Source organism: Pterocles gutturalis, unplaced genomic scaffold, assembly GCF_000699245.1.
Source record: "Pterocles gutturalis isolate BGI_N339 unplaced genomic scaffold, ASM69924v1 scaffold14550, whole genome shotgun sequence".
Lineage (NCBI taxonomy): Eukaryota > Metazoa > Chordata > Aves > Pterocliformes > Pteroclidae > Pterocles > Pterocles gutturalis.
The window spans coordinates 130,935-150,093 of NW_010141041.1; the positions used below are offsets into that span (position 1 = coordinate 130,935).

A 19,159-nucleotide genomic window follows, 5' to 3' on the forward strand; every position below is an offset into this window, starting at 1 on the left:
GTTTAGACAAAAACTGTTGCTGTCACTTTCCCATTTTACTGGCTTCCTACAGAAGCCACCAGTGCTACAGGTGGCTGTGCAAGCAGGAAGCATTCCTGGCTCTCCCTGACACCAGCAGTCAGGCTAGCCAGACCCCCTCTCATGCTCCCCCCTCCAACAGCAGCATTACTATGGGGAGTTAGCCAGGGCACCTTACCTTCTGAGCTCCGCTGGTACATACTGGGAAACAGTCATTTGACACTGCTGAGAAGGCCGGGGTGCCCTGACTGAAACCATTTAAAATGAAAGGCTGAGCACAGCACCAATATCTGAATCTAGATGGGGTTTTATCTACAAGCCAAGAGAGATGTAACACAGTTACACTGGTTACTCTCAAAATTCCCTTGTAAAATGGAGAACATGTCTTAAACAAAAACCCTGGAGTTACAAGAAAAATAATATAGTACTAGCTCTGGATTATTCTGAAATATAATTAAATATTCTATTCAATTTAAGACTGGTGTTTCAGTAAAAAGCCCTGAATTCTTTAACTACTTACTCGAGGTAGGTGATCTTGAGTGTTATAACTGGCATCATAATCAGACAGGATGTCAAGTACTTCAGAATACATATCAATCAAGGATTTCTACAAAAAAACCAAACAAATACAGAGAGAAAACACAGCCAATTAACAGAAGAAAAATTGGGTTTCAGACTACTTCACCTGTATATCCTGTAACTCATCTGTAAAAAGGTGTTTATTCTCTCCTGAGGGTTTGAAAACTAAACTGTCTATATGGCAGCAGAGATCTTTGTTTTATGAAGTACAATACCAAGTAAAGTCATCCCTTGCCTTCTGTAGATGAAAATACTTCAGCTGCATGTTGCTAAAAGAGCAAAATGAGAGCTCTTATGTACAGTACAAGAGAACAAGAGCACTCAGACTTCACAGTTCCCAAGTTAAGAAGCTGAATTAAGTTTCTTCCATTAAACACCTAGAATTACATTTTCAGCTCGATGAACATTAACCATTAAGAAAAGTACAGAGTTATCAATCTAATTCTGTAAAAATACCAACTCCTTATCTTCCAGTTCACAGAGAAAAGAGGAAGATCCATGCCAGTCAGCAAGTGATGCAGAGAGAGGCAGAAAACGTTCATGTTTAGAATGCTCAGGATGTTGGCAGACAAAAGCAAAAGCACACTTAGTTCAATCTCTGTGGATTTATATAGGGCTGTCAAAACACGTTTCCTGACCCTGTAACTGTATTCCTACCAAACTCTGTAAGACCCATGACAAAGCACAAAGGTATCAGACTCAAGAAGTGTTGGAAGCACACTCATTAGCAAATACAGTGAAGCTACATAAAAAAATCCAGTCCACATTTCCCCACTTACTTAAGTCATTTAGTTAGACCTGGTAACCCTTTTGGGCTCTTCAACTGAAGCCATTTTCAAAAGTTACATAGTTAAATTAGCACAGATATCTTACAAAGTTAAATGTTAAAAGTTCATATATTAATTAACAAATACAATTTAGAATAGTATAATGGAAAATATGGCATAATTATATTTCTATGCTTATTTGTAACATGTAAGTACCTTTAATTTCCTCTGATGAATTCCCTTGTCATCTCTTTGCAGTACCAATTTTCTTAATTCTTTGTTCTCCTTCTCTAGTCGCTCAAGCATTCTTTGGTATTTGAGCTACAAAACAGTAGTAAAATATACTCTGGAAATTATGACAATAGTACACTCACATGAGCAAAGTTTCACCTATTAAAAATATATTATCCTTGGGGCAAGTCTTTCAGAAATACAGAAACCTTTATAATCACTACAGTTTATAAAAATACAAGGCCATCAAGAGAAGACTGTTAGAAATTTTTCTGGCAACACATCTTCGCTTCAAAAACTTTAGTAAGATCACAACGTTCAGAGTGGGGGATACATAAATCAATCTTCAAGCACCTTAACAAGTATATCAAAATAATTTGTCTGAGACAAAGAAAGTCAATTTAGAAGCCTACAGATGAAACAAAAGATTAATTGTACATTAACTTAAAAAAGTAAGCAAGCAAACCAAAGTAACAACTAATATAACTCATATGCATCAACACTGAAAAAATGTCTAGCTTAAAAATAACTAGTTCTGCCTTGCTAATTAAGGAGATTAAAACTTTGTTGGAATGAGATTTGGTGAAGTTCAAGTCAATTAATGAGACAGGAAGGAGTTCCAGCTAAGCCACATTTGCACTGAAAAGCCCCATTGAGGTATAATATTTGAAACCCTTCCTAAGTTTGTTGGAAGGCAACACACACAAGGAGGAAAAAGTGCTGCTGTCTGAACAAGAATTTTAAGTCATATAGCTGAAGAATCAAGGTTCCAGATCTGCAGTTGCACACTGGATTGCCCAATATTAGGAAAGCTAACCCTCCAGAAGGGTTGGAAATGCTCCTCAGTTCTGCTGACGCAGGCAATTCTTTAATTAGCTACTGAATGCAAGACCAGATTTCAGAAAATGCGAAAATGTTTTTATTTTTTTGACTTTGTTCTTAAATAATTAATGCCCCTATACACTTTCATCCTTGACTGAAGATATTAGAATTATTACTATTTTAACTTTGTCAGGTTTTAAGTACAAGTTTTATGTAAGGGTAACATGTAAGCATTCAGGGTATACAGAAATTTATACTAAAAAGTGAGCTTTCCAAAATCTATTATTGAATTCCTAGGTCCTCTGAACTTAGGTGGTACAGTTTTTAAAAGGCCAGTTTGAAGAGCTGTGACCCTAAAGCTTATCTCTGCAGATCTTTTCCTTTTTTGCCAGCAAATAAAGCAGGCTTCTCTTTAATGGAAGTAATGTAGGAAATAATGAAAACAGGATTTCACCTGCAAAAAGCACATCTGTTCTCAGACCATATTAAATTACAACAACTGAACTAGATGGAAGACATTCATAAATTGAAAGTGGCTTGGGTTTTGTGAAGCAATGTTTTTAGAAATGTATACTAAGAAATCCTACTAACAGCTGTCATTATTGTTCAAATTTTCACTTTTTTTTTCCAAAGGACATCACTCTGAACAGCACCATCCTCTTCAGTTTCTTAAAGGGATTAAGTGTTCTTTTAAGTCCCAAAGAGAGGGTAGAGAAAAAGCTTTTAATCTGCCTATAGCAATTTTAATTACTAATAGTCCAACCATAGAAACAGCTTTAAATGAAAGAACAGCCTAATGCTTCGCTGCATGGCTTATATACAACTCTAGCATTGTAACCGCAATTATTTTTCTTGATGGAAGAAATCAAAAAGAGATACTTTGGTTCTCCTGAATGCCACTTTACTATAATCTGAATATCTCACCCCACATATTCCATACGATGTTTATTTTTCCTCGTAGACCTCAGATATTTGGTCAGCAAATGCACTTAAAAGCTTCTTTACTTTACTAGAAAGAACATTTTGCAGATTAAGGTTCTGAAATGTAACTCCTTAATAAGTAATTTCCTTTCTGCAACAAATGTCCCATTTAAACATACAAGATATCACAGATATATTTAGTAGCACTGAAGTTATAAAAGAGAAGAGTAGAATATTTGGAGTAAAGTTAGCATGCATAATAAGTTAAAAACTAGAATGTCACCATTGTATTTACCTAACACTCTTGGTCTAACTTTACATTTCAGGAATACAGAGCACTGAAGGCCAGGAAGGTATTTTGGGAAAGTATGATTACACATTTGCCCTATTCTTACACTCCCACCTTGCATTCTGTCAGTCACTGCCAGAGAAGGAACAGACCAGACTGACCTTTGGTCTGTGCCACCACAGTCTACTCTGTATTGATAAACACAAAGATCTAAAAAAGCACTGTATTTTTCCCAAATATCTCATATTTCAGGTGTGCGTTTGTCTAGTAAATCTAAGCCTGCTGCACATAAATCTCTACTTAAGACATCAGTAACACAGAAAAGTTACCTGAGTGCGCAAAAGTTCTTCTTGAAGTTGATCAATCTTCTCTTTGTCAGAAACCTGTAAAGAAAAATAATCATGGCTACCAGCACATTGTTTAGTTTATCCCCTTCAAGTAACCAAATCACAAACGGAAAGCTTCATTCCACATAAGAAAATTGACTTTACATGCATTTTAAAGCAAGTAAAACTCTTAAATTAGCATTTGAGATTTAACACTGATGGAAAGTTCCATCTGCAGCAGGAGGTTCACAATAAAAAATGCCTAAACTTCACTGCATGCAAATGCAAAAATTAACCCTTCAAGACTTAATATCAGTAAAGTGCACTTAGGGAAAAGCAAAACTGTATGTGGTGCTCAGAGTTGTTTTTTTTTCTTCAGTCACTGCCCTAAATGGAATTTTAGTGGTCAAACTCTCAGGATCTCATACATTCATTTCCTGAATTAACATGTTCTTAATGGGATACAATCACTAAAACACCTGCTTGCTGCCCAAACTACTTTCAGGGAGGTATTCACTATTTCTGAAGATTCATGGAGCTTCTTATTTCATATTTGTTTTTCAGAATTATAATTCTAAACATACACAGGCAACTTAACACATTGTAATTGGTCAGGACAGTCTTGAAGGGTTATTTAGAAATTATTTAAATTACATTAAAAAGTGGAAAAAATATGATGTTATAACATGAAACATTTTGAAGGTCAAGGCATATATGTAATAAGATCAGGCAATTAGAGCGATTCATAGTCAAATACTCTTAAAATAGGTTCATCAAGATGTAATAAACAGTTGCTCAAAACAATCCATTTTTAATAACACAAAGGCATAAGCGGTGCAATACAAATTCATATGATGTAAATATTTACAAAGAACATAAAACCTAATGGTTGACTGATGAAAAATTTAGAAAAAATTATTATTGAAACAATTACTGAAAGAGTGATATAAGTAAAAGCTTCAATATTCAAATAAAGCACATGTAATAAAGCTCATTACATTTACAATTCAAGTTAGCTTCAATCAGAAAGAGCATATTATCTAACACGCAGAGGACAGCTGGGATTTAGACACAAATAGATTTAGTCACTATAACTTCACACCAGTTGTTACAGATTAAACAAAAAAAAATTTCCAGTTATACACAGTGATTGATATTATTTAGCTATTAAATCTGTAACATACAGGATTGTGTCTGCACTTTACAGAAAGCAATCCAAGCTGACATTTCCATCTGTGTCCAATTATTTTCTTACTGATAAACAAAGAGGAAGTGCTGCAAATCGAATTCCTTTTAATTTCTGTTAATTAGTTCAGTAATAGCAAAAGCACATCAGAAACAGGGTTAGTTGAGCGCATGGGCAATTTGATGTGTGCAGCCACAGCATGGTACATGTAATAAACATTTACATATACACACTTTAAACACCTCAGAGACAAATGAGGAAAATAAAAATAGAAGAGCAAAGAGAATAGTGTGGACAGTCAGAAGAAGTAAGAAAATAAAGAAAAAGAAAACAAAAGTGTTTCCACATGGTGCAGATTTTTGAAGCAGTTAATATTTCCCCCACTCCTCTGCTCTTAAGCAAGCTGTTCCACCAGGTACTTCTGGGGACTGGATGCATCTCTGAAGTACAGACTTGTAGACAGATTACCTCTAATCACATGAGATCTGTCCTTTATGTACAGTATACTTATGTCAAATACAATAAGTAAAAAATATTGCAAGAAGCAAAGAATTATCTAGCGCTAGATGATTAATTCCAACAAGGACAATTAGGTAAGGTACATCAAAAATAGCAAATAGGTGTAGAACAATGTATATGCTTCAGCATTCGGTTCAGGTGTGCTTTGAACTTTTAGCTGCAGTTAGTACATACGCTATTTTGAACATGTAATTGAAAATATTGTTAAAATTTTTTAAGTTGCCAACGAAAGGTAAAACTATCATAACAATCTGAAGTACTAACAGTCACATATGACTAATCTATGATTTCTCCTCACACAAAAACCCAACTATTAAAATATCTCTATATAGGCACATCCATACTTGTTTAATCCAGTTCAGCATGGTTTGTACATCAAGATGCATTCTTCTTTCCCCATTGCCACCATAAAGAGTTATGAGAAAAGAAAACTGTAGGGCCATTTTTAATCAAGAGTTCCTGCACACAAAGATGTTTACTGAGATGTCTACCTGTATACTAAGATAACCAGAAGCTCCTTATAGAGTTACTCATTTTGCACAGGAGTTGCTTTCCAGCAACCTTTGTCACACATTTCATAAAATAAGGATGTGCCTCTGAAAATTCAGTACCTTTGAAACCACAGTTACTGGTTTTGTATATTCTTTGATAAGACTACAAATAATTCTGAACTGATCATCTACAGAAGAACTGTAGAACAGATTTCTAGTAATATAAGCGAAAATATCAAGGCCCAGACAAAATGCATATAAGAAGAAGCCATGCACAGTGCAGCTACACAAGACCAATCAATTACACTGCTAAATATTTATCAAAAGGCTGACCAAAAAAAAAAAATCACCAGGAAACAATTACATTTTTTTAATACCCTCTCCTGATTGTGAGATGGTTCTTACTATTATTCAATTTACAACTGAAATAAATTTAATATTGAGTAATTAAATTAAAATGGAAAATGTGCAAGTAAATTGTGCAACAGAACTTCCAATAATGGAAATGAAACGATCACATTCTCTAGTAGACAGGCAAACAAGCAAACTGAGTTAAAAAATAAACAAGGTTAGTTTATGCCCTGTCGAAAGGGCATGCAATGACTTATTTCAATTTCTTCTTCCAAAGGAGAATTTGGATCAATGACTGGAATCTTGATATGATGATATAAATTAAAGATATTAAATAGCTTACCACCTCTTTCAATTTGTTTCAAGCAAAAGGATTAGTGTGACAGACACCTTCCTTGTCATTAGGCATGTATACCAAACAGCACACTTGAATGCTGAACTAAAACTTTTCATATGCAGGAGCAGTTAGACTTCCAACAATCAGAAAAGACAGAGCACCTGTCTTGGAGGACAGGATAACAAAGACAGCCCTTGCAGCTATTTCACAGCTCCGGAACTGCAGAATTAGTTGCAAGAAAGTACTGACCAGGTAGAATTTCAACCAGAAACAAATGTAGTATCATGCTCATTTTCCCTCCTGATTGTGTTTATTAGGCTGATACATTTTTATATATCAATTATTGTATTGCCTTTCCAGTAATTTTTACATTTTCATATACTTATTGTAAAAACCAAGCTACTATTCCATACTCCAGCTCTCTCAATAAACTGTATACAATCTGAGAGAGGCTGGAGGAGTTCTCTTTATTAAAAAAGAGTAACTGAACAAATAGAGAGTATTTAGACCAAAGAAAACATCTTTTCTACTAAAATACACATTTGGAAGGTAATGAATATGAGGACATTTGTAGGACACCTTTTGAGATAAAATAATTTCAAATAATTGCATTTCAATTATAATTTGTTATACAATGCCTAGATTCAAAACTGAGGACAGAATATATCAGTGTTGTTTTAAATCAAGACAGAATATTAACTAAACACATTTGAAAAATTAAATATGAGGAAAAATTGCCTTTCATCATCTTTTTTTTTAAATTAAAGGAAGATTAACAGTTTAGAGCAGCCAGAGGTTGTAACTCTAAACCATAAAAAATAACACGGCAAGAAAGTAAAATACTTAAATTTAAAATGCTACTTTAGTTTCAGAGAACAAAGTAATTTACTGTGTTGCCAGACTAAAAAGCACAATTGCAGCTGTGCAACTACGTCTAAAAGTTTAATCCACATTTACTGTGTTCCTCTTTCTGTGAGAGTTATCTTCAGATGTACAGAAGGTTAAGCTCTGTATCCAGTGCTCAATTCCAAGGCTGTTGAAAAATATGAGTAATCGGAAAAATTATTTGAAAACAGAAGCAGCCAACAAAGCAATGTGGCTACAAATTACGGGTTGTAACAGATTAGACAACTAAAATATCCCAATTTAAGAAGCATTTCCAATTCATCTCAGCCATATAATAATGAATAAAATTATCAGAGCTTAAACTCAGTAAGGAAAGTTACGTGCAGATGCTCAACAACCACAACGTATCAGTATAAACTGTGCTTTAGAAAGGAAAACAGACAAAGGAACACCTTGGATGAATATACAGTAGAGACTGTTATAACAGCAGTATTTAATTGTACATGCAAAATTGTTTCTAAGGAGCTGCTGTCATTTCCAAACTGGTAACAGTATAAAGGAGGAAAAAATGTTCCCAGAGGTATATTTCCTGTACATAGCTGCACTCTTACAAGACAGAACTACAGTAAGCAAGCAACAGTAGAGAAAACAGATTTGACAATCATTCATGTACTTTCCTTAAACACATTTTTAATGTATGAACTTTAAATAACAGTTTTTATAGAGGCAGAGAACATACAATTTTGAAGTGACACAAAGTACCTGTTCTGCTTTTAACTCCATGCTTTAAATGCAACTTGGTTAAACTGAAACAGGACTATACACCTGTAGTGAAGTTGGTTGTAATAATTATTTGGGCCCATGATTGAATTAGTTTAGATTTTTCAAGCTCAAATGCAGAAGGCTGAAGAATTTGATTAGTGTGAATACAGTACATACTGTCCCTTAAGCCATCACCTTTCGCTTGTGCTGGGAAGAGCCCATGTTATATTGGCCGGCGGCTCTGCGTGCTTCCTCTTCGTGCTGCTGGATTTGTTGTTGTAACAGAATGAGTTCACCAAGCAGGCCCTGCCATGAGTTTATAATAAAAAGGAGAGGAAAAATTTGGGGTGTAAGGAGAACAAAGTTAAACCAAAGGGCATGACAAAGACAGATGAAAAACAGGTATGAATGGGTCAGCTCAAACAAAAGTGAAATTTCATTAGAAAGATCTCTTGCTAGCTAGCTGGGAGTGAATATAGCAGCAAAACCACACATTTTGCAAATCCAGGTAGAACAAAACAATAAACATTTAGCCACATTTTATAACCATATTCAACTTTAACTAACCATCTGAATCTTTAAAAAAAAAATCACTATCCTAGCTTTAAAATATTTTCAAAAGTTTCAGGATTTAATTGCAATTATTCATACCACAAGTTCTTAAGTATCAGCAATTTTTCATAACCTAATCACGCAAGTATTTAAAGCTAATGTTTTGGGTATTCTCCACAAAGTTGTGCACACCAGCTAACAGGCTCAACTTTGTCAGTAACATTCATTCACCCCATTTCATTTCATGTTCACATTCTGTTCTTATTCTCAGCAATGCATACAGTTTACAGAAAGACGATTTTGCCTGCTACTTAACTTTCAAACTAGGAGAAGCAAAATAGTTTCTAGACGATAAAGAAAGAAAAAGCCCCCCCCTCCACTTCTGTAATACACTGCAGTTAAAATTCATGCTGTCATAATCCTTCTTGATCACTTCAAAATCCCTGCAACTTCATGCTTATTCCTTTACTTATTCAATTTCCAAGAAGCTTAGTTTTCTTCTCTTCTCCCTCCACACCAAATATTCTCATAATGGTAAGCTGTCTTTCAAAATTGCTTTAGAGATACTATGCCAGCATCTATCGGAAATTTATGCACAATTCATTTAAGAGAACACAGACAGAAGTAGTAATGAACAATTTAACTAAAGCTCTTTAAAAAAATATTACATCTTCTAAGGAAACATTCAGTGAAATAAAAGGTTTCAAAAATGCACTACAGGAATCAAAACAAATCTGAAATAGAACTTTGGTGTAAGAATTCAAGACATCTACCATAAAGTTATACATTTGTTGCATGAAACAGACACACAGGCATGTACACACAAGGATAAAAAACACAGGAGAGAATGGATAAAAGGAGACAATAAAATAATCAAAAATAAATATTTGCCAGAGTGATTTGTATAACATTTCAAGAATAGAAAAATCTTCACATTTGTATTTTACGGAACCATTTTAAGATTTAATTAATTTCTGTATTGCCAGACTAGCAAATGCATTAGAACTGTGGCAAGAAATCAGTCAAAACAAGAGATTTCATTTCTGTACAGCAGCAAGGAGAGATAGCCTCACGGCTATACATGTTATTAGAGGCAAAATAACAGTACTTTGCCATTTCACAAACAAGGAACATGACCTGACACAGTCCCTTTAAAAATTATGCTGCAGGTTGAGAAGATACAAGAAAAAATGCTGAAGAAAGCCTGCCATAAAGGCCTTTTAGCATTTAAACACGCACTGTAACACTCATGAAGTCACCCAATCTAACTATTTAAGGTGCAATTACTTTCTAAGATATCTGGTCCATGTGACTGTTACTCTGCAGCAAAGTACAAGAAGCCCTTTTCAAATACTGTTACCCCATTTAATAAAATAGTCAAGTAAAAAAATCCAGTGATTTTAAAGGCTTCTCAATAACACTCTCTTCTTTGTATATATCAGTCAATAAGCTTATTTCTTTTATTTTCAATTTCTTACTTTATATAGAGATATATATATTTTAATTCAAACCTATATCAAGAACCTTAACTAGCACAGAACTATACACACAACACTCAGGCTGGTATGAACCAGGACACAAACAAACATTTACACCTCTGGCATTAGACATTACCACTGCTCCACACTCCTCCCCCCCACCCCCCCAAAAAAATAAAAAAACCCAACCGCAATCATTCTGTATATATATACATCAAAACTGTATTTATTTTAAACAGTATCTAGAAAAATCAACATTGATCAATTAATAGGATTTCAAAACCTAAATTGTTTACAATCATTATGTTATTTATTTTCATTATCAAAGAAACAATGTAAAGGGCAATAACACTAGTTGACAAACACAGTGGCACAAAACCTGCAAAATCATCATGAAAATCTGGGTAGACAATAAATAAAACAAGGCAAAACAAGTGCTGCATATGCTTAAAAAAATATTTTCCATTAAAAGTCAATATGCTGTACGTCAGCTGAGTATGACTATCTCTTTAATTTAAAAGTTTCTTATGACGAAAATAGTTATGTCCCATTTTCATGAGCAACCAAAACCCTCTATTTTGCATGTCTTGACTCCTTTCCCTGCTTCCCACTGACTTCAGTGTGGCTGTTCATGAGAAACACCGAGCCACAAGAAGTCCTTGCAGGAAAAATAATTAAATGCTGAGGGATGTAAAAGGGTGAAAATGATGAGGAGGTAAAGAGATCAATTTCTAAGAATTTGAATAAAATTTCTACAAATTTGAATAAACAAAAATTTGAATAAAATTGAAACTCAGTTTTATCCAGATTACCTGTAACATGAAATTGTGAATTAAGTTGGGAATATAACAGTGCTATAAATACAAAACAGAAAATTATGGAAACTTTATTACGTAACTTGCAAGAAAGAATGAAACAAATGAGAATGTTAACGAAAAAAAGATCAGTCAAGCAATATTCCTTACTAAGGCCTGTTCACTCTCCAGCAGTAGCTGTAGTGAAGAGCTGTAGAATTGCTGTGCTGCTTCTTACACCGACTGAAAGTGACCTTGTGCTGGCTGAGCAAGGCAGTCTATGCACTGCCAAATCAACAGTTAATCAGGCTCTCCAAGGCATGAGATTTTATAAAAGTACCGAAGGCAGAGAAAGGGCTGTGTGGTTGGTTTTGAATTATTTCTTTATCTGGCTTCTAAGCCCCAAAACAACATTTGAGTCATATTTTTCACACCCACCTCATCACAGCTATAACCACTATGGATTTTCTTTAGAAACTGGGCTAAGCTTTGGAATTTGCTTGCTTTAATGGGAAGCTGAAACTCTTTAGGAAATTTTTTTTTGGAGACTGACAATAGCGCAAGATAAGTTTCTAAGAAGTTAACACTGACATTTCAAGTGCAAGCCTGAACTAGTTGCACGAATGCAAAACAATAAAATATTTTACGACACTATAGCTTTTATAACTATCTTCTCTTTCTCCAAGAGGAAAATTTCTTATTTAATCCAAGCAGAAACAGATTGAAACTCCACTTATTTTAATCACTTATCTAAGCATTTCAGTAACTTTAATCTCACTCTTCTCAAAAAATTGTACCTTTTGTATTAAATGAGAGATTATGAGATAAACACATTAGCTGGCAAGAAGCAGCACAGTCTACCGTCCACTCTCTCAAACTTATCTTGCAAACTAAATGGTTTCTCACTCATCCTACAGAAGTTTTGAGAGACCCATCAGAGGGCCAGGTCCAGTAACAGTTCTACAGAACCTTCCTCCAAATGAGAAATGCCTAAATTCCTTTACCTGTTACTCATCTTTTCACAATGAAACAAGGAAAAACAGCTCAGACATTTAATATCATGCTACAGCACTTTATGCACCCATACAATCCCAGTTCTTAAACTAGTATTATTGACAGTGGAAAGCACTGATTGAAAAAAGGCCATCTAACCCATTGTCTTCAAAATATGATTTTGCTTGCCAACAAACTAAGTGATCATGCTTTGTTAGGTATTCTTATGTTCCTTACCTGAAATATTATGACCAAAATTTACCATATTAATTATCAAACCAACAGTTTAAGTGTAATATATCAGATATAATTAGAATAATAAAAAATCAGTACACCAGACTAAATTTTCTAAATCATACTGGTTTAATATGGGCTTATGTTTTCTGTACCATAGCAAAGTTTTGTTCACAATATTAAAATGCAGTTGTCACTGCCTCCATAAAAACATCAGAATAATAAGTATTAACAATGTTGCTGGTATTCAGTAAAAATCACAGTTAATTTCATTATCAAAGACAAAAAAATTAAGATGGCCATTTCTTCACAAATCAATACTAAAGTATTTCTTGTTTTAAACAGTGAAACCTGTGCTAAGCAATCACTCAAGAGAAAGTAAAACAACATATACACAGTTTGCTGATAAAGAGGAAACAACAAGCTAAATTTATTTCTCAACTAGAAGTCCATCACTGTTTCAAAGGGAAAAAGAAATCATAAAAAGCGAGCTTTGTACAGGTTTCACTACGTATCGCCATGCAGAATTAATGTAGAATAAATGTATACATGCCTGCATATACAGAAATGTCTTATGTAAAAGCCTGTTATAGTTCACTTTCAAGTGCAAAAAATCAATATTTAATATTTTATAAATTCCCCTATATTTATTGTTTTCCTTCAATTTTTAAAAAATAATTAAAAAATATACGTAGTAAAAATGAAAAGGCTTTAAAGAATGAGCAACATTACAATTTAGGAATTTCATAGAAATAAGATTACTATTCATGAAAGCAAAAAAATTTAACTTCACTTTCTTTACTTCAAGGAAAAAATACTCAAACTTTTAGTTATCAATATACAGTAGCATTTTTCTTCCAGAAAATAGTAACAAACATGATATATACTTCACCTAAATAAAGTAAAAAGACAGACTGCTTTAAGAAATAGGTATCCTTTATCAAGGCAGAAATCCTTAAGCAAGAATCACAACTGTGAAAGTGTCAACAGAAATGAGCTTGCAAGCAGAAATGTCTGAAAATAACCATAAGAGCCTCAACCCACTTCAGTAATAAGCTATAAGCTCAAATACCACTGAGAACATGCCCTGAAAAACTGCAAATGCACACAAAATACCTAAAATTACACTCTTATTACAAACCAAGTTTAAGAATCCAATTCTTAAAGATTTTTATGACTGTCTTGTATTTACACCATAACATTTATTATCATTGTACTTTTTATACATTAAAAACAACAACACATACTCAAATCATTGTCAATGATAAATTCTATTCAAGCTGCTTCAAATAAACATCTGCAACTAGCTACTGAAGCACTTAAAAAAAGTTACCTGTTGTCACAACATTTTCAGTTTTGCAAGAGTAATTACCTTCTTGTACTGTTTGTCATTGTCATATCCCTGGTCAGTAGCTCTGAATGCTGTTTCTCCTGGAGAACCTGGGGCATAATCACAGGAACTCATCATAACATGCAAAAGGCACTTAAAAATTCTCAAACTACACTAAATACAAAGCCAAAGTTTCAACTCCTATGAATTATTAATTCAATAACCTTTGAAGTTCCTATAAAAAGAGATTCACCTTAACAAATTGAAAAACAAATTCAGTTTAAAACTCATCTGAAAATTTTATATCTAGTTTGTGCCTCAAATCAGTTATATCGAAAGGGAATAGGCAACTTCAATCAGACTATTAAAGTTCTGAAAAACATTTTAAAACTAATTCTTTCAGATAAATATGAAAGGATAATACAAATTCCACTGGTATTACTGTAACGAGAAAAAAAAATTCTTTCATATTGTAACGACATATGTCTTCAAAACAAGCTTCCGGAAAAGGCCCGAAATAAAAAGCATCTGCTAAGGACTGTGGCAGAGGAATAACAACTATTCATCTACTCATTCTCACAGGGGAGGATCTAAGTATTTTTAAAATAGTTGAAAAGTACTTGTAATTCAATATTAAATTGCTGTAAATATTCATGTTTACATTGATATTCACTCCTCTTAGTGTAGTAGTGTTTTATGAGTTTGCTTTAAGGAGGCAGGTTAAGGGCAGTAAAAAGGGCTTTTACACACCTAACAACAGAAGTAGATCAGAAGCTCCTATGACTTCACTAACCAAATTGTAACCTGTGAAAAACCAGCAGAAGAGGGGAAACAAAAATTATGCATACAAAACAAGATGCAAAACAAAGATGAGGGATCTTTGTCTCATTGGGAGGACCACAGAATCATAAATGGCAACTATGCCCATGTGAGTATCAGAACAAATAATAGGTGACATCTCACAATACCAGTTGACAACACCACAATTTTAAACAGACAAAATTTTAAACAGCCAAAATACATAGGAGATTGTAATCTACTTATCACTCTGTTGGACTTGATCCCTACTTAGGTGCTTAGAGCAATGACTAACACCTCACAGATACTATCCTTCATGAATACAAATTTATGCAGTTTGGTAATTATTAAGGTATACAATAGGAATAATCTTGCATTTTATTACAAGAATGACTGGGTGAAGTTTTGAGCTGTGCTCAAGAGCGAGACAGGTATGACGATCAAATCAATCATTTTCAGTTTTAACAAGCCCACTGATGAGAAACATCTTATTTAAGTCTCCCAAAACCTTAAAATTATTGAGCCAACTAGTACCTGGACACACTGAATTGACTTTTGTGAAGGATTTGGAATTCCTACTTACTCTTTTGAAACACAGCCCCTAAGATAAATCTTCAAGCAAGTACTTCTAGAGCTGTGTCCATATGGAAATATCATTCAAACCAAAAGAATACCTTTTTACAAATCTCTTATTTCACATACTTGCAACATTAAGAACCATCATTCTTAACAATCCAACTATTTTCTCCTGTAACAGCTGTAGTACTGTTACTATCTGGTGCCACTCTCACCTTCTCCAAATTCCAGCTGGACATGTCCAGCTTCTGAGACTCACTGAAGCAATCTAGTTTTCTGTTTGTGCAGAGTTGTACAAGAATTCTAGTTTTCTATTCAATTTCACATTTTTATTCTCTCTAGTTGCTACTAGAATTCTTGCTTTTAAAAATAAATTGCACTTACCTTGTCCATAACACTTTCAGATGAGATATTCAATGAAAAGGCATGCATTTGCAGGATCTGCTGTCTTTTAGTGTCTAAGGACATATCTGTAACCTCATCTTGTAATAGCTTATGTTTTCAAAATTAAAACTAAGCTGAAAAATTGTTCTCACCAGGAGAAAAAAATCCTTTCAGTGAAGCGAAGCTCTCTCCAATCTTGTCAAAATCAGGCAGAAGTTTAGCGAGGTCATCTGCATCAGGAAGGGCTTTGATAATTTTTTCTAGGAGAATAGTAGAACAGCTCATCAGTATGGGTGTTTTTCCTATTATTTTTGTGAACAAAAATGGCTTAGGCTGTAAAACCTAGCAACTGTTTCAGGACATGGCTTTTAAATTTTTTTTAAAATAAAGAATTTAAAAGTTTTTTTCCACATGCACCTCCCCCTGTCAGTGTTGGAAAAGTTTCATATCTGAACACACAACTGCTTTTTCAGACTTTGAACTTCCTGATAAGTTGGTTGCCTCTGGTACTTTAAAACTCTCTAAAACCTATTGCCTCATTTCACCACACTTCATACATTATTCTCTCATGTACTTTGCATAGGATGTTTTAAAATTACATGATGCTGCAACTATACCCACATCTTGTACATCTTAAGAAAAGCTTATTTTTCAAATTAATAAATAAGCCAATTTTGTAATCCTTTAAAAAAATTAACTTCAGAGCACTATAAAAATGTAGCATCCACAAACAATAAAAACAAGGAAACATTTGTCTCAGTTATTCAGTCTCTGCATTTATCTATGCAATGCTCACACATGTAGTGAAATCTCCATAAACTTTTTTTCTTAAAAAAGAACACCACCTTACTATCCTGCATATATAAGTAGTAATTCAGTGCTCCTTTTTTAGATTTCTGACTTTCAGACGAAAATATGCAAAAAATATAATGTGACCAGCAGGTTCAGGAAAACAATATATTTTGCATTTTCTTTTCTTCTGTATCTTTGAGATAATTTCATAGATAGTTAGGTTCATAATTCTGAATTTTAAATTGGTCCTTTACTCATACATATCTTTTACTTATCTATCTACATTTGTGTTTTTTATTTTAAGTATCATTCATATAGAAAGAAAGAACTTTGTGCATAATACTACCAAAACCTGTGTAAGCTCCTTGATCATGCTGCAAGTCTCCTTTCAATGATGGGATTATACGGCCATATGAAAGTACCAAGAACACTCTCACATGGAAGGATGAATTTTGGAATATCAACGCTAAACAATGCTTAATTTCTTCCTACAAACACACTGATACAAATACCTTGGTGAGACATACAAACTCTAACAATACAAGTTCACTCAAACTACAGCTATAAAGATGCTACTGGAGAGAAGCACTGAGGACCTACGCCCTTATGTTTAAGTTGTACACATGCTAGTCTTCAGATAGTAGGATTTTAGCTTTTGTGATACCGAAGTCAATATGTTCATCAAGCTCCCAAATGAAGTCAGGTACAATCCACTTATATTCATCGAGATCTGGCATCATGTCCTTCCACTGATCATACGTCTAATACAAAAAGGAAAAAAATATAGTAGAAATAGAAAAAGGAATGTTACGTAGAGAAGCATATGAACAATCTATTGAAAAGTAATACCTACATATAAAACATACTAACCCACCAGCTTGTATCTTTTAAAGTCTATACTAGTCCACTAAACAATCCATTTTCCATTTTCACTGATCTTTATTATCATCCTGTAACGATATCCTGTACTTTTCAAGGATATACCAAAAACTATTGCCCTGAAACTTATAAAAACAACAAAGACAAAACGCACAAAATAGCTTCAACAGATAAATACCTTCTTAGCTGTATAACCACCACCTATGGCAGATCCTAATACAAGATAGCGAAGTCTGAGAAGCCTTGATGCTAGTCTAGCTAGCCAAAAGTTCCTGTGGGACTGGTATCCATATTTTACATCTAAAAGTTTTGTTTTATGTAGGGGAAGACGATTAAGAGAAGAGAACAGCTGAAGGGATATCCTTAATGGAGGTCTTTGAAATTTTGAACTTGGGTAGTAGGGATGATGTATACTTCGGGAAGCAAGATGCAAGTTTTGAAGTGGTGATTTTCTTTTTATTCCATAGCTGCTATTTGACAGACTCCGGCAGATGACACTAAAAGAAAGAAATAGAAACTCTGAGTAACAGATTTCCTCAACACACCATTAACTCAATAACCTCTTTAGAAGCAATTCACATTACATTTTATCTGGTTATAGATAAATTAGAGCATCATTCTGAATGCACAATTTCCAGCTATCACTGCTATGCTACTAGGAAAATAAAAAGCTGTAAATAGCACTAATGGGTATAGCATTTCTAGTGACTACAGAAATAAAACCTTAAATACCATTTATGAAGTCTGTTATAAATTAAATTTGACTTCCACACTGGATTAAGGCAAGTAACAAGTCTGTGGTAAAACACAGTCTGGGCAAACGGAAGCTAACAGTCCACAGAAGACTATGATCAACTTGTAACATAAAAGAAAACTTGACAGTTCAGCTTGTCTTGTTATTCAAAACAAACTTCTAGAGAACATTAAATCTGTAGACGATTTTCAAACTCCAAAAAACAATACACAGACAAAACTCCTTTGCAAAATACATTTGTCCTTTTTTGGCAAAGCGTATTGTCCTTTAGAGTTGAGGCACGTACTTAATGACATCTTACAGTTCCTTTCTCTCTAATATTCTGCAGCTCTAGGATCACAGCATTATTGTCTTGTCTTAGGTCATGCACAGACAAGCTTACTTCTGGACATGGCTGCACCATGTTTGTTGAAGACTTCAATAGAGTAATTCAGATTTATGCGAGAATGAAAATTTCAGTCTGAAAGATCTGACTCTGAAAACAGAGCTCAGCTATGAAAAGCTCATGTTAAAACACAGGAACCTTATCAATTTTGCCAATATTAAAGCACATGCATAAATTGGAATAAAGCTCCATGTATACCTCTTACATGACCAATTCTCACAATGATCTGTTTAGCAATTTCCGTTAGTGTAACAGAAAGCTTAAAAACTCTCTTATTAAAGTCCTCATTTATAAAAGTCACTATGATTTTGAAGCATATCCTCTTGCTGCTTACTTTCTTTGCTGCTTTACTTTACCTTCTGCTTTACAGAAGGCTGTACCTTTGCAGAAACAAACTTAGTATCTAGAAAGTGTAAAAAGCAGGAGCAAAATAACCCCTAAAGCAGTGACAAACTTCTCCTCTTTGACGTGGAATTACAAGAGGCTCAGAAATTAACCACAGATAGCACCAATAAAAAAGAAGCTACATAGCAATAAAAAAAATAAAGTGCCTCAACACTAGAAATGTTTAATTCCTGCTTTTGAAGACAGCTTTTCAAATTAGGGTGTGCTAAGCCTGTACAAAGCAAGCTGATGACTGGGCCATTATTGATTTTGTTTTGTAGTCAGTAACATTACGCAGATATTTCATATTTTCAGCAGAGACCAAGTGGTGGTAGAATATACTATGGCAGGCACTTCTCATTAGTCTTCACCTAGGTTAAA

At 34.1% G+C, this 19,159-nt stretch overlaps 1 protein-coding gene across 1 annotated transcript in view; it reads right to left on the bottom strand.

Annotated features, from left to right (window-relative positions):
* Positions 1–17,742, bottom strand: part of OPA1 (optic atrophy 1 (autosomal dominant)) — a 51,412-nt gene extending 33,670 nt beyond the window's left edge. Inside the window, exons 1-7 of the mRNA XM_010083897.1 lie at positions 17,434–17,742; positions 17,041–17,137; positions 13,869–13,936; positions 8,641–8,751; positions 3,957–4,010; positions 1,581–1,685; positions 539–625 (exon numbers count right to left, since the gene is read on the bottom strand). Coding sequence (XP_010082199.1) covers positions 539–625; positions 1,581–1,685; positions 3,957–4,010; positions 8,641–8,751; positions 13,869–13,936; positions 17,041–17,116 — 501 coding nt within the window. The 5' untranslated portion in view covers positions 17,117–17,137; positions 17,434–17,742. The remainder of the gene's footprint in view (positions 1–538; positions 626–1,580; positions 1,686–3,956; positions 4,011–8,640; positions 8,752–13,868; positions 13,937–17,040; positions 17,138–17,433) is intronic.
* Between the last annotated feature and the right edge of the window lie 1,417 nt (positions 17,743–19,159).